The following is a 17,302-nucleotide window of genomic DNA, read 5'->3' as shown; positions in this document are numbered from 1 at the left end:
CTATGGACAATCAATCTCTGCTACACTGCAATACCCATTGACATTATATACACGTTATCTTTTAAGGCTGTTTGGCAACTCAATACAGTATTTCCTGTCGCTCTCTAAGGTCCTGCAGACGAGCCCCTGGAAGCCGTGATGTAGAGGAGACACAGAATAATTAAGATGAGTCGATGACATTTTATAGGAACAACAAAGGTTGAGGAGCAAAAGGGCTGTCTCAGACCAGGCTGATCTTCATCATTTATTAAGCTCACTCGATTTTATCATCAATACAAATTAGACACACGATCAGAACACTTGGGACATACATGTAAACCTCAGGTAGAACAGTAGTAGCATGTGCGACTGGCAGCAGTTATATAACAGAAGGCATCTTCGGGTTTTGCTATAAGGTAGTGGTCCTTGTGATTGTCCCATGTTTGTAACAGGGGTCGGACTGGAGGGGCTCCTGTTGGAAGTCCAATGGGTGATTATTACACACCTTACTCTTCAGAGCTGTGGCATAATAATCCACTGGCTCATCAGTCCCATTCTCCAGCCAGCGAAAGCAAACGATCCTCTGAAAAGACCTCTTAAAGTTGTCTGAGAAGAATCCATAGAGGATGGGGTTGGCGCAACTGTTGGCGTAACCCAATATGATGGAGACGTGGTTGATGGTGGAGTCCATGTGGGGCAGGAAGAGGTTGAGAAGCTGGACAATGTAGAAAGGCATCCAGCAGATGACGAAAACGGTGACCACCATGAGGACCATCCTGGTTATCTTCTTCTCGGACTTCTTCCTCTGCTGCCACCCTGCCTTCAGCGCCACGGCGCGCATTTTTACGATGATCAGGATGTAGCACAGGCAGATGGCCACCACGGGCAGGAAGAAGCCCAGGAGGAAGGTGTAGATCACAAAGACAGTGGACCAGGTCTGCTCGGGCCACATGAGGTTGCAGACCACCACCCCATTCTTGGTGGACTCTGTGTCCGCAAAGATCAGGATGGGGGAAATGACCAGGAGGGACACGATCCAGACACAGATGTTGATCATCTTGGCCACGGTGGGTCTCCTGTACCTGGCTGCCCTGAGTGGGTGCACCACAGCCACGTACCTGTCCACGCTGAGCACCGTCAGGCAAAAAACACTGGTGAACATGTTAATGCCATCCACACTGAGGACAGTGCGGCACATCCCTGAGCCAAAGGGCCAGTGCTGCAGGGCTGCAGAGGCAGCCAAGAAGGGGACACTCAGCATGAACAACTCATCAGCAATGGCCAAGTTCAGGATGTAGATGTTGGTGGCCGTTTTCATTTTGGCATATCTCAAGATGACAAAAATCACCATGGAGTTCCCTATCAGTCCAATGAGGCACACAATGGCATAGATGAACTGGATCACTATCATGCTCACATCCCTCTCAGTCTCCATGGGGCCATTGGTGCTGCTAGCATTTTTGATGCTGCTGCTGCCGCTGATCCCGTTGAAGGGGTGCAGGGGGTCGGTCAGGTCCCTGGACTGGTTCCATGTGCTCAGCAGGATCTTGGCCCGCACCGGTGCCAGGAGATCAGGGGATGCAGTCATTGCAAGTGTCCCATAGGAATGCAGGGGAGAAGCTGCTACAGCGGAGATCCACAGCTTAAAATGGATTTCAGCGCGACTGTGTGCAGGAGGGAGGAAGAGGGATATGTGATGGATGATGCTGTGCAGCCTCTGTGTGTGTGTGTGTCTATGCTCTCTGTGTTTTCTGCTGCTGTACAAAGTAATCAGCAGCCACTTGCATTAGCTCCAGGCATGCATCCCCTCTTCGTCATTAGATGCTGGTGTTATGGGCAGCGTCTCATCTGTGATTAGTTCAATGGATTCAGACATCGCCCAGTAAGATGCATAATTAGTCTGTAACTAACCGGGGGGTGGGAATCCAGTGCTGTGTTACTTGTATATTAAGTTCCTTAGCACCTAGCAGGAAATAAATGCACCATGTACCCAGTGTGTCCAGGGTTAATCTAGTAATTGAGGGGTCAGTGTAAAGGAACTCAACCTGTAGCTCACTGGATTTTAATGAACTACAAGTACCAGCATGTATTGAAAGAATTAGCCTTGCAGAGATGGCTGCAGAGTGCAGAGCCCTAGCTACTGGTGAGCCACATTTTGTCTATGCCTCGGTTATAAAGAGTTACAATAGTTACAGTAACCAATTAACCCCATGTTAAAATTAGGCTAGATAGACACAACCTGTAGCGCACCTGAGCTTATGGGCAGAGCCGTAACTAGACTTTTTGGTGCCCTGTGCCAGGAAAAGCATTGGCGCCCCCCTCATTTTTCAAAGGGACATAACACACGCAAAAAAGGGGAATGGCCTCATGGGGAAGGGCGAGGGAAGAGATAGGGGAGGCCAGGAGATGCTGGGGATAAAATAAGAGGAATCTACAAGTGAGAAATATAATAAACAGAAATTTGACCGGCCCAAACAGCGCCCCCTGACTGTGGTGCGATGGCACCGGCCGCACTACCCTAGCTACTGCCCTGCTTATGGGACTACAAGTGCCCTGACAACTGGAGAGCTATATTCTGTATTGCCTAAGCCTGGGTTAAATGATGAAAGAGTTACAATGCAGCAGGTTCAGACAACCGGTGACTCTCCAGCTGCTATGAACTACATATCCCAGCTTGCCCCGCCACAGTTTTTAGCATGCTCAAACATCACACCTGTGGCAGGGCATGCTGGAATATTTAGTTCCACAGCAGCTGGAGTGCCACAGGTTGCCTACCCCTAACATACAGTATAAAGAATTATGTGTCTCCTGCTGGCTGTAGGTAAACAGGCACTTACAGCTCTATAACAGGTGTAGAATCCCAAATGGCCTAAGCTTCAGTTCAATTCTGAGAGAGTAACAACACAAAGGATGCATTATGTAACTGCACAAATGCACAAACATAAATAGTTTTATCACATGTCAAATATTTTAATGGTGAAGGGTGTGTGTTTGATAATGGGCAGCACTTGCAAGTCATTTACTAATTAAGTTTAAAAGCTGGTTATGTACAGTGAATTTTATTTCCTTTCCAAATTGGATTTTATCTAAGTTGAATAATAACCAGCCCTTATTTATCCCAATGTCTATCACCATGGTGAATTATATTTATACATGTCTGTGTTATCCCTTGCAGCATCTGAAAGCATCTGTCTATGGAGAGAGATGTACTATTTTGTGTCAGGCACAGTTTAGACCTTGGATATACTGTATTTAATAACAACAAACAGTAATATGTTAATTTCACTAGCAATGATTTACATGCAAGGTGTTTTTCTTATTAATTACTGAAAATGCTTTATTAAGAGCATAATGGCAGACTATTGCCTCCAATTTGTATTTCTACTTCTTGCTGTATGCCCATAATGAAGTGGAGATTAACAGTCCTTGTTGTTTTGGGTTTGGGTATATGGATTTTTTGTCTAACAATTGTTAGTGGCAATTTAAAAAAAACCACAGGGAAAAACAAAGTATTTCTTGTGGAATTCACATTATTTTTACAAGTACTTTGCTGCTTTTATCACAAGTTTTTGAAATCTCTTTTTAAATGTGTGATTTAATAAAAAGGGGTGAAGAGGGTGAGTATTTAATGTGATTTCTTACCATGCAGAGAGACTCCTATTCGTGTTCTTTCTGCTAATGACTTTTTGTTTTTCTCCAGCTCAGATCTGTTTTTCTTTTATGGTTCTCATCCTGTGGTGCCTATTTACTAAGCCTTGGATGGAGATAAAGTACCAGCCAACCAGCTCCTAACTAACATTTTTCAAACACAGCCTGTGACATGTTAGTTAGGAGCTGATTGGCTGGTACTTTATCTCCATTCACTTTATCTCCGTCCAGGGCTTAGTAAATAGACCTCTACATTTGTAATGGAACTCGTTTTGTGCCTCATTGCTGAAGTTTGGCAGATAAGCACATTTGCAGGGACAGAACCAGTTATATAATAACAATTAACCCACCAACAAGGGGCGATTTAAATTGCGCACAATTCAATCGTGCAGACATATTTTGCGATTTTTAGGCGCTGTGCAATTGTTGGAGCCAGGTGTATTGTATCTATGAGCAAATAAGAGCTGTACATATCTCAGTTGCATTTTGCTTGTGGTTGCATGAGCATAACTGGGTGACAGTGGAACAATCACACATACTGTAGGCTAATTTGAATGTGGGTATGTAGATGGAATTGCAGGCTATACCGAGATGAGCATATGCAGGGATTCTTCTGATCTCTTGCACCAAGAATAAATGTGCTCTGATAGTGATGAAGGCTACTTTCACTAGCAGACGGATAGGGGCAGCATGACTGCCTACCCCAAATACATACCTCCCAACATGACCCTCTCAAGGAGGGACACAATGGTCTGGTCCTGGACTTCCCTGGTAAGAGGCGGGACTGCAGCGCAGTTCAAAAGTCAAATAGGGGAGTCACACCAACTGTCATTTCACATACTGCCAAACATCACTGGCTGGGACTCACTGGCAGTTGGTATGACTCCCCTATTTGAATTTTGGACTGTGCTGCAGCCCCACCTCTAGTGCCACCACCAATCATAAATTACCAGGGACGTCCAGGACCAGAGTATTGTGTCCCTCCTGGAGAGGGTTATGTTGGGAGGTATGCAAATACAGGTGAAGATCATCTTATTTCCAAGCAACAAGATGGGCACTTCTTTATATTATAATGGGTGGTACAAACATGGTAGGAGATGAACTTTGATGTTACATTTGCAGTTTTACACAATGGCCCCCCCTAGAGATTTTTATGACTTTCTGCATACGTAGGCACATGTCTGGTTACCAAGGTGTTTGCTGAGAGCAGGCGGTAGGTTTGCACTGTGATATGCACTAGGCAGACCACTCCATCTAAGAACATTGGCGCATTTTTTTTTGCTCTGCACATTGGTTGTTCTTTGTAAATGACTGTATTTATAGTCCAAAATGGGGGTGGCTTTCATGTGTTCTCCAGCATGGCTTCTTACTGAAGCCCTAAACCACAGGCAAAAATAGATGAGTTGGATGTCACAGAGAAACATTTAATTTCCTCCCATTATATAGAACTCATGTACTCAAACCATAACTTTACATTTTATACTAATGATCAGCATTCTCTCTCGTTTTGTCTACAGTTTCTTTTATTTTAAACGCTGAAATCTTGACGTAAACTATGTTGTCATGAGTAGTGGAATCAGACGCGTTTCACCATAGGATGGATCCTCAGCAAGTTTGTTTCTCCTCTGTTTCCAGCTCAACTGTTGTGGATGCCTCTTAAGCACAAGGGCAGGTAGTTATAGTGCAATAATGTGAATGCATTGTAACTAATCTAGAAGCATTTCGTTTGTCTCTTTACAGGCTGCCCGTAAGACCCAGTTACCTTGACTAGGTACACAAGTGGTATAGAATGTTATAGAACAGAGGGTCCCACACTCTTGCTTGGCACCCAGTTGGTGTTGCAATTGATGTAGGGGCATTTGAACATATTGTGACGGTCAGCAATATCCTATGCCACCAGTAAGATATACTGAATTACACAGTTTTTGCAGTATGCACTTGCAGCAATTATATTTATATATTAATACGGTAAATAAGCCTTTTTTTTGTTGTTTCCAAATACATGTTTTAACAATGGTTACTAGGATTCAGTTATCAATTGCATATAATTTACCTATGATGTCTGCTTCCACCCTACACAGAGCTAACAAGCATTAGAAGATTTTACTCCATCTAAAAAAGTTTAATTTGACCTTGTGGCTGTGATTCAATTCAGCGCAATTCTGAATAGCCTCAATAGGGAGCACCCGGCGCTATTCAATTCAGCGCACTGTTAAGTCAGAGAATGCTGGCTCTCGCGACTTAACATGGGTGATTAGTCATGAGAACCGGCATTCTCCGACTAAAGTGTCGGCGCGAGGATGTTAGTGTTGCACTAAGCCAGCAAATAGCTGCGCGACTGGCACTTTTTTTCGGATTTCTCCTCGCACCTCCCCAGGGAATGTGAGATGAAATCCTTTAGTTGGACCAAACATCGCGCTGATTTGAATAGCTCTGTGAGCTCCCTCCTGGGGCTATTCGTCATCGCTTTGAATTGAATCCCAGCCACTTGAGTCATAGAATAATGACATTGCTGCTGATGAAATTTGGGTTAGGAATGAGGAGGTCTTGCTGGATAATTTTTTTGACAGTAGAGCTGTAATCAGTGGAAGTCTCACAATTTATCAGCCACCTCGCTGTATAGTAAATAGGATATCTGATTGTAGATGAGGTTTGCGGTGAATGATTTGGGGAGACTAAGATGTTATTTGTGCATTCTGACTAATGATAGATTATTAAGGTTTGTATATACAGGAGACAGGAGTCCAGCAAAGTCAAAAATGTTTACCACCGATTTCCAGGATTGGCTTCCACACAGAAAGCATATTAAAATAAAACTGTAGTTGGTCCTGACTTATGCTGAGATTGTAGATGTTCATGAATTATTGCCCCATTGCCCAGTAACAGTGGCGGTGGTGCAAACTCCCCAGTGGTCACAGTAAACTATTATTTAAAAAGAGTGTATTTAATTTAATTGGGTCATACACTGGACCAGCCATACTTCATGTCCGGGATCAGTGCCAGTTCAGAGGGCTGTAGCATAGGAGTGGGACAGAGGAGAGTCATCCTTAGGGGTCTACGTACTAAGACTTTGGGAGAGATAAAGTGGAGAGAGATAAAGTACCAACCAATCAGCTCCTGTCATTTTTCAAACACAGCCTGTAAAGTGGCTTTTAGGAGCTGATTGGTTGGTACTTTATCTCCATCCACTTTGTCTCTCTCTGAGGCTTAGTACATAGACCCCTTAATCACCAATGCCCTGATACTAACAGAATCAGCACAGACATCACCCAGGTAATTGTTAAATATTTTACACAGTATTTAGTTTGTTTTATGTCTGTTATGGCACCAGGACTTTAGACATTATTTACCTGAACCAATCTATTGGGGGTGCAAATGGATTAAGAGGTAGATTTATCAAAACTTCATAACAGGAAAATTGGAATTGTTGCCCATTGCAACTATTAGTAGTAAGATTATGTATTGTAACCATAGATGCTGAATATAATATCCACCTTTCTCTAGATGTGCGATGTGTGTATCCCAAACTTCTCTAGGGTGTTGTTTTCCATAGTGGTTAGAGGTGGATATTGCTCTTTATGAGGTTGTTGACATTTGGGGTTTACTTACTAAGCATAGGATTCTAAAACCCAGTGCTTAGTGTTTATTCATAGAATTTAAAAAGGCAAAGCATTTACTATCAAAATTCGGCTAGTAAAATCATTGCCTTTTAAATTTTGGGCATAAACAGGATTGGAAGCACCGGGTTTTAGATCCTGATAGTTAGTAAATAGACCCCTTAGTTTACAATTGGTATTATTCCACCATTAGCATTCACATCGATTATGGGGTTAGTAATCACTTTATCTAATACCATACATATATATAGCAGAGAAGGAGGGCACTCACCAATAAAATCACATCTTTATTACTTATCGTGATTAAAACATTACGGTCGATGTTTCAATCCACTTAGGGACCGTCATCAGGACATAAACAAACAGGTCTCTCCACAGCCACGTTTGCTAACCCTGTGTTTTGGATGCCTATTGGATCTTTGAGGAGCACCACACTGCTGATTAACATTTGCATTGAGTGTGAATACTAACAATTCTTTATATATATATATATATATATATATATATATATGTCTTGTCCTTAGTGCCCCTTCAATCATTATCTGTGACTGTAGTGTTCTGGTAGCCATCAGCAGGTAACTTAAGGCTCATACACACTTAACGATATGCTCCATGAACAAGTGGCTTAGTACAGTGACAGTACCCTCCCTCATCCCCGAATTTGCACAACTTGACTATATTGTCAGGTTGCCCTGCAAGTATGGGCGATGAAAGACATCATTAATGAGCCACGGGAGTGCGCATCATTAACGATATCTTGCATACACTGGACGATATTGAATGCGATGAACGATATCGTTATCATCCATATGGTCTAATTTATTGTCTAGTGTGTATGCAGCTTTACAGACTGATCATTTTCATTTACAGTTATTTCCCAACTGCCTCCTCACACAGATAGTAAGTTGTGTGAGTGTTCTGTGTAATGAGCAGGCAGTTTGCCTGATGTGTCTCTGGTGTTGCTGTAACTTTGTATCACAATGGTGCTCCTCAATGCATGTGTATCTTACTGTTACATATTAGTTGCAATATTTCTTTGCACAGTAATCTGTTCAGCTGCACATAGTCACACTCATTAGCAATAGGAGGCATGTGCACTCACATAACGATTTGCAAAAGTATTCAACCCCCCTAAAAAAGTCAACAGCTATTTGTATAACACACAGACTGTTCCAGTCAGCATGTTTTTATTGTGTACCAGTCGGCTCTTAAAGCAAATTTTCAAACTTAAAATCCATTATTTACCTGCATATTTGGAACTGCTGTTGCAACTTGTGGCCATTCACAGTTGATAATGAATAGGCTGTTGGAATCTAATATAGGGTTCACTATCCACCCAGGTTTCGTAGTCTGGACACAAATTATAACAGATGAAGAGCTCATAATGAAGGTTAAAAAAAATCACCACCAATGAGACTATTGCACCTTCAAAAAAAAGTTTTTGTATATCTTATGTAATAATACAATACTAAACAACATAGCCAATGTCCATAGGTTACCCCGGTTCTGTATTTTATCAGCATTGTTCCAGGAGGGAAGATGCTTTTCCCTCAAACAAACTCAGCAACAATCTAAGGGGTTTATGTATCAAGCAGTGAAAAGCATGGAGACATGTACCAGTGGAGAAGTTGCACATTGCAACCAATCAGCTCCTACTTATTATTTTATGTACTTGATAAATGCTACTTCACAGCTGATTGGTTGCTATGGGCTATTTCTCCACTGGTCCATTTCTCCACACTTTTCACTGCTTGATACATACACTCCTAACTCCAATGTCACCCAGCTGTCAGCAGGCACACTAAGGAGACGAGGGAGTCAATTTAATAAAGATACATTTTTGATTGAATCAAGTTTTTTTTATCTACTTTCTGTCGATTTTGCAAATTGGAGATTTACTAAAGTCAAAACCGACTAAAAATCAACCCAAAAAACTGACTTTCGTCCAAAATCAAACATTGGTCCAACATCGATACTTACATAGCGAACTATAGAAACACCAGACTTTCGAATGGTCGTTTTAAAAACTCAACCAAAAATCAAACACAAAACTGACTGACCAACCACCCAAACAATAGACCTGCCTGAGGCAGGCGAATTTGGTAGAGCACTACACAGATCACTATTATCTGTGCATGCTTCTTAGGGTTAAAAGTAAATTAAAATGTTACAAAGTTGTTTTTTTTTTAAAATGGCTTGAGGTCCCCTCCCAAAATCCATAATCAGTCCTGGACCTCTCAGCCTTGGCTGATACAGGAAATAGGGGGTAAATAGGCATGGAGTTCCCCCTATTTTACTTTAACCAGCCACAGCTGAACCAGCTGGGTTGGTAATGCCATGGCAGGGAAACACATAGTGTGCTGTCCCATTCCCATTACATTAACCAGCCCCAAACTGGGCTGCCCAGGAATGGAAACCTAAGAAAATAGGGCCTCCCCAAAAAAATTGAGGTCTCTCCTACTGAGGATCACTCTCAGTCAGTCAGCGGATGCTGCCATAGAAACCGTCTGCTGATTCCCTGAGAATGTCCGACACTTGGCCAATCAGTGCTTCCCTATTGTATAGTGCAGTTACCCATGTGGGAATTGTCAGATCCCGGTTAGCGCTGTACATAGTGTACAGCATGTCAGTGAGCTCGGGTGTTTGCATATTTTTGTTTTTCAGAGACCCTGGACTTCTACATGGACAAGGGGGTGAGCACATCTTACAGTGGAACTATTGGTGCCAGTGGGCACAGAATTTCCTGACATGCTGGCACTTGTGGTTCCCCAAGTGCTTGCATGCCGAGGCAGGCTTGATGGGACCTGTAGTTCCACTGTAAAGAACAGTATTAAATCTATTGTTTACACATTACTCCCACACCCACTGCCACCCCACGCTGTGTGTCTCCCCGCAAAGGCTTTACATCCCCAGCTGGTTCAGTCCTGTGCTGCTTATAGGAAATATAAAGGGAACTCTATGCCGATTTTTATCCCTTTTTTCCTGTACCAGGCCAGGCTGAAAGGTACATGGCTGGTTACGGATTTGGTGGTGGTGGGGGGGGGGGAACGCCACAATGTTTGTTTTAAAAAATGTTAACACTTTCATTTACATTTAATTCTAAGAAGCCTACACAGATCATAGTAATTTATGCAGTGCTTCTTTTGCCAGGCTTTGCCGTAGTGGTTTAGGTTGTATTTGCCATCGGTTTTGAATTGAAAGATCAAAAACGATGGCATTTACACCTGCACAATACGACTAACATCAACATCGATTTTCAAAACAAATTCAAAACCGGCTGTTAGTAAATCTGCAAATTAAGACACTGAAAATCGATCACAAAATCAACCTATAGTAAATGCCATACATCAGAGTCCCCAATTTATAATATGCCAAGCAGCAGTGTCACAAAATTCATAATATACTATATAGAAATGCCCCAACCCATATGCCACACAGCAGAGCCCCAAAATCCTAAAGCATCTTATAACACTGTCCCCAATTCATAACATGCAACACATCTGTGGCACAAATGTATAATTTGCCACACAGCTGTATCCCCACGTCATAATATGCTACATATCAATTCCTCCAATATGTAATATGCCACATCTTTGTACCCCAATACATAATATCCCACAGAGCTGTGCCCCAATACATAATACACCACACAGTTGTCACCAAAATGTATTGTATGCCACAGAGCTTTGCCTCCAATTCCCACAATGTATATGCCACACAAATGTGCCCACATTGTTTATATACCACACAGCTGTGGCCTCAATACATTATGGTACACATCAGTGCCCCAATAAAATTTATAAAGAAATACTATGTGTGGTGCCACAAACGAGGGAGCAGGGGCAGTAGGGTGAAATGTTGCCTAGGGCACCCAGAAACCTTGCTGTGTGGCATATGAGTTGGGCATTTCTATATATTATATTATGAATTTGGGACACTGCTGCTTGGCATATTATAAATTGGGGACTCTGAAGCATGGCATATTAGAATTGGAGGGAGCAGGGACAGTAGGGTGAAATGTTGCCTAGGCCACCCAGAAACCTTGCACCGGCCCTGGTTAGGGTTAGGCTATAGGAGTAGAGGTTAGGGGTTAGACACTAGGGGGAGAGTTAGGCTACAGGAGTAGAGGTTAGGGGTTAGACACTAGGGGGAGGGTTAGAGTTAGGCCACAGTAGTAGAGGTTAGGGGTTAGACACTAGGTGGAGGGTTAGAGTTAGGCTACAGGAGTAGACCTTAAAGTTTAAACTTAGGCACTAGTAGCAGGGTTAGGGTTAAGGATAAGGGGTGGATTAGCAATACACACCAAAGAATTACTGATGCACTGATATTAATGGTGGCTGAGCATATGAATGGCAACAGTGCGGTCACATAAATGCGTACAGCGACATACGGACAAATATACACATTTAAGGCCTTGCATACAATGTGCGTGTACTTGAAAGCAACTCAGAATCGTACAGTGGGCCTGATTCAAAGCCGATCGCAAAAAGCAAGCGCTCGCTCTGAATGAGGGCGGATGATTTTTTTTTCAAAACCTGGCCTCTCTCATAGCTGTGAAACTCACCACTGACATCACTCATGATGTCAGTGGGGCCACCCCAAAACGGCAGGCGTTCCTTCGGGAACGCCTCTGTTTGGCCAGCCACCCCCCCCGACCCGCCTACCAAATGGAGCGAGCTGTCGTTCAACATCGACAGCCGCCCCTTTTGTATGCGAGCGCCGGAGCGACTGATTTCCATCGGCCCGAAGGAGGCTGCACTTAAAAATACAAGCGGCTGCTCTCTTCACTTCACTTATTTCAAGTTAAACATTGATTCACCAGCACTTCTCTATTTAAAAAGCAGGGACACCAACAGCATATTGAACGGATTGTTTTCTTGTAAATGAACATTCCAACATTGTACAGTATATACTATTAAAAGAGCTACAGAGCCAAGTAAATTAATATTAATGGTTTTTGTCGGTAATAGTTTACATGTTCATACGTAAGACTTGAGCATTGTTCCAGTCTATAAATGGGAAAGTGAATAGGCATACTGAGCATACCATCACAGGTATTGTCTGAGAATTATTATCATGTTCCATGTTCCATACACAAAGAAGTTTGACCAATGTGAACTGTGCAGACAGTTTTCATTTAATGAACTATAATGAACTATATTTTTCACGGACACAAATTTCCCAAGATGGTGAATTTAAATGCCAGTATACATCTCTGCAAATGTAAATGAGTTTTATTTGTTCTGTATGCTAAATGGATGTTAAAGGATCAGCCGGTATCCTAGAGATAAAGCGCAGCACTGACAGGCACCTCCTTCCGTTCCAAGATATGCAGCAATAAAATGGTCCTTTCCTCAGCACGGTTAATGCCAAATTGACAAGACTTTGGGAATCGATGACAGCTCTATTGTCAATAGCTGCGAGTGTTATTGTGCATACACAAATGCGGCAGGTTGTATGTGAGCGCTCATTGTTGCCTAGCTTGAGGCAGCTTCTTATTTTTAAGTAGCAAGTAGACAGTGCACAGGCAAATGTGAGTAAAGTTGCTTACAGATAAACTGAATATGGCTAATAGTATATGTCACAATGACATCTAAGGTCATAGGGGTAGATGTATCAAGCCTCGGAGAGGGATAAAGTGCCAACCAGTCAGCTTCTGTAACTTTGAAAAATGACAGTTCGGAGCTGATTGGTTGGTACTTTGGAAGAGATTTATTAAAGCTCGCAGAGAGATAAAGCGGAGAGATAAAGTACCAACCAATCAGCTCCTAACTGTCATTTTTCAATACTGCACGGGGTATGTTTACTAAAGGTCGATTCGATTTATATTGAATGAAACCAACTGAAATTGACTTTCTATTTCACTGTCCAAATCGTTCATTTACTAATGATATTAAAGTCGATTTCAAAATTTACTTCGGTGTTAGTCGGATTTGGCAGGTGTAAATGCATTCAGTTTTGAACGTTTAGTTAAAACAAGAATAAAAAATAAAAAAGCACTGCACATTGCAAGCTTCTTGGGGTTAAAATCAATGTATTAGGTACAAATGAAAAAATAAAGAACAGAATACCTGATCCAGCGCACACAGAAGTGCTGTACATACTGCGCTTCCCTGGAGACAGCGGCCATTGTCTGACTCTTAGCCAATCATGGTTAAGGTGCAGGACACATCAGCGGTCCTGTCAGACTCCAGGGAAGCGCAGTATGTACAGAAAAAATATATATATATAATATATATATATATATATACAGCGCTTCTGTGTCAGCTGGTTCGGGTATTCTTTGTTTTTTTTCTACCAAGCCCCCTGGATGCCCACTGGAGAAGAGGACCAACCAGCGCCATGCAGTAGGTAAGTATGTAGTGTGAGTGTGAATGCGGATGACTGAATGTGTAATAAAGGCTTAAAATGTACAGTTTCTATGTCTTTTTTTTTCAATATTTTTTTCATAGTGGGGGTAGAGGTGCCAGTGGCCTTCTGCCACTTGTGGTTCTACAAGTGTTGCAGGTTTGCCGGGACCTTTAGCCCCATTGTGAAGAACAATATTATTTTTATATTTAACCCATTACTTCTGCACCCACCACCTCCATGGGTGCAGGGAAGAACCTTGGGCTTTCATTTTTAGGGTCCCCACATTCTGATGACTGCCAGCCCTGGGGTGGGGTGTCCAGTTTGGGGCGCCTGAATGCCTGAATGCTTTGGCAGGGGGACCCCACGCTTTGTGTCTTCCTGCTATGACATTACCACCCCGGCTGGTTCAGCCCTGTTCTGGTTATAGGACAATTGGAGGAACCCCACACCAGTTTTTTCCTGATTTAACCCCGAAGCCAGGTACGCACTTAACGATATGCTCCATGAGCGATATCGTTAAGTGTTGTCCCCGAACTGCCAAACTCAATGTCGTTTCTGACATTGAGCATACACACTGAATGATATCGTTAATGATATCATTCAGAAACATCAGCGGCCACCGACCCCGAACATGCAGGTCCTGACGATATTGTCAGGTTGGCGTGCATGTTCAGGTGATGAAAGACATCGTTAATGGTCCGTGGGAGCGTGCATCGTTAACGATATCTTGCATACACACTGGACAATATTAAATGCGATGAACGATAATGATATAGTTATCGGTCATATGGTTCAATTTATCGGCCAGTGTGTACACAGCTTTAGATGCTTGCACAGATCATAGTGATCCTTGCAGTGCTTCTCCCAAGCATGATTGCCTCAGGCAGGTCTGTTGTTGAGTGATTTATCAGTCGGTGTTTAGCACAATTTTTGTTCGTTTTTAAAACCGACTGATAGCAAATCTGGGGATCCCGTAGCCGTCTATGTAAAAGTATCGATGTTTGGTCGATATTCGGTTTTAGGGCCTGATTCAGAGCCACTCGTAAGCGGCCGCTCGTTTGCTCCGAGCGATGTTTGCCCAACTGCGCATGCGTACGGATCGTTATATGCATGCGCGAACCAGTCAGTGCGGTCGAAATTCATGTGCTTGCAAAATAGCGAATGCCTGATAATTTGAGTGACAGGAGGAGGCGTATGTGGGTGGTAACAGGGGAAGGTGCTTGAAAACGGGGAGTGGAGATCCGAACGCAGGTGTGCTTAAAGGTCAAAACGGGCGTTTTATGGGTGTGCATAATTAAAACAGCAGCGTCATTGACCACGTCACTGGGTTATTCTATAGCCAGAACTGCTCGCAAAATTGTGGTAGCAAAAACCAACCACAAGAATAGCGAGCAGTTCATACCCTGGTCGATGTACTCGATTAATCTAATAAATAGCGGACATGACGCAGGATATGAGCGGCCAGGGGGCGTATTTTTCGAACAAACGACCGCAAGTTTTGTTCGCTCGTTCAGACCTAGAGGCGCGAACAGACCGCAAAGAGCGAACGGTTCATTTGAATAGCCACCCCTATTTTCAGGACAAGCGAGCGCTAATTGCGTCCGGCTCTGAATCAGGCCCTTAGTCTAATTATCGTCGGTTTTGCCTTTAGTAAATCTCCGATTTGCAAAAACGAATGAAAATTGGCTACAAATAGAACAAAAACTAAAATCGACCTTTAGTAAATATTAGAGATGTGCAGGTCCGGATTTCTGAAATCCGAACATACTCAAAATTAGGGGTTCCGAGTGGAACCGGGTCAAGGTTCGAATTCGCGTTTGTGAGCCGGTTCGAACCGCCCTGGTTCGGATCTGTTGCCGGATTGGGACTCGGATTTAAAATCCGAACTCGGGTTTTGGATTCAGACATTTTAGCTGTTTTTATCGATTTTCATCCTGCAGCACCCCAGATTAGGCAGCTGTACAGCACAGAGCTCTGTGTGCAATACAGCCTTATAGTACATGGGCAGAGGGAGGAGGAGGAGGTTACCTAGGGACTGCTCCAGGGGAGGAGTGATGGTGGATGCTGTCACCAGTGTCCACCCACAGTCTGTAATATATAGTGCTTGGGACTAGAAGTCTCAGCATGCCCTGACTATCTGCAGAGGGGAGGGGGGGGGCACCAATGCTCTTTCTCGCACAGAGCACCAGCATGTCTAGTTACGGCTCTGGTCACACATAGAGCCACACATGCAGGGTCACACATACAGTCACACATGCAGGGTCACATAGTCACACATGCAGGGATACACACATACAGGGTCACACATACAGGGTCACACAGTCACACATGCAGGGATACACATATACAGGCACACATGCAGGGTCACACAGTCACACATGCAGGGATACACACATACAGGGTCACACATACAGGGTCACACAGTCACACATGCAGGGATACACACATACAGGCACACATGCAGGGTCACACAGTCACACATGCAGGGATACACACATACAGTCACGCATGCAGGGTCACACATACAGTCACGCATGCAGGGATACACACATACAGGGTCACACATACAGGGTCACACAGTCACACATGCAGGGATACACACATACAGGCACACATGCAGGGTCACACAGTCACACATGCAGAGTTACACACATACAGGGTCACACATACAGGGTCACACAGTCACACATGCAGGGATACACACATACAGTCACGCATGCAGGGATACACACATACAGGGTCACACATACAGGGTCACACAGTCACACATACAGGCACACATGCAGGGATACAGAAATACAGTCACACATGCAGGGTCACACAGTCACACATGCAGGGTCACACATGCAGGGATACACACATACAATCACACATGCAGGGATACACACATACAGGCACACATGCAGGGATACAGAAATACAGTCACACATGCAGGGTCGCAGGGTCAAACAGTCACACATGCAGGGTCACACAGTCACACATGCAGGGATACACACATACAATCACACATGCAGGGTCACACAGTCACACATGCAGGGTCACACAGTCACACATGCAGGGTCATACATGCCGATGATCATACATGCACACAGAGTTTGAGACACTCACACACACACACACACACACATACTTATGGTTAAAATAAATATTCTTAGTGGGAGGAGTAATGCACCATAATGATGGTGTCATGGTGTCAGAACGGAATATGTGCTCAGATCAGCGGGGAGATGTCATTTAGCCAAGTCCCGGCTGAACTCACCACTTTATATACAACAGAGGTGACATTCAGAATGGAGCTCTACACTCACGATTGCACATATTCCGTTCTGACACCACAATTATGGTGCCTTACTGCTCCCACTAAGAATATTATATATACCCACAGAGTATTTTCACTCTATCACCAGTGTCCTGTGCCCCATATAAGCCCTATTGCTACTTGCTGATAATAGAGTTTTTTGCCCATATGATGCTGTCACCCATTGAGCAGTCATATGGGAAGGACACAGATGTTCCAAAAGCATTGTTACTCTGCATGCCTGCTGGGAACTGTAGTGCTGCTTGCTCAGGGATGGTAAATGTCAGTCCTGACGGCATAAAACAAAATTAGTATCAAAATCAGGGCAGCTACATGAGCTGCCCCAACTAAAAATAGGCTTCCAGCTCGTTCTATGTAGAATTCTATTTAATTATATTAATCCTCGTCA

The 17,302-nt window shown here is 43.4% G+C and overlaps 1 protein-coding gene across 1 annotated transcript; it reads right to left on the bottom strand.

Annotated features, from left to right (window-relative positions):
• Nucleotides 1-257: 257 nt before the first annotated feature.
• LOC148517893 (somatostatin receptor type 4-like) lies at nucleotides 258-1,722 on the bottom strand. The gene has a single exon (XM_088478070.1). It carries the CDS (start codon nucleotides 1,565-1,567, stop codon nucleotides 389-391), a length of 1,179 nt encoding a protein of 392 aa, XP_088334196.1. The 5' UTR covers nucleotides 1,568-1,722; the 3' UTR covers nucleotides 258-388.
• Nucleotides 1,723-17,302: the final 15,580 nt, after the last annotated feature.

The sequence above is a fragment of the Taudactylus pleione genome, unplaced genomic scaffold (assembly GCF_031769625.1).
Source record: "Taudactylus pleione unplaced genomic scaffold, aTauple2 ptg000206l, whole genome shotgun sequence".
NCBI classification, from domain to species: Eukaryota; Metazoa; Chordata; class Amphibia; order Anura; family Myobatrachidae; genus Taudactylus; species Taudactylus pleione.
This window is presented reverse-complemented; position numbering and strand designations above follow the sequence as displayed.

Bases quoted from the DNA above. Each gene is read 5' to 3' on its own strand.
- LOC148517893 (XM_088478070.1), bottom strand. From the start codon at position 1,567: ATGACTGCATCCCCTGATCTCCTGGCACCGGTGCGGGCCAAGATCCTG.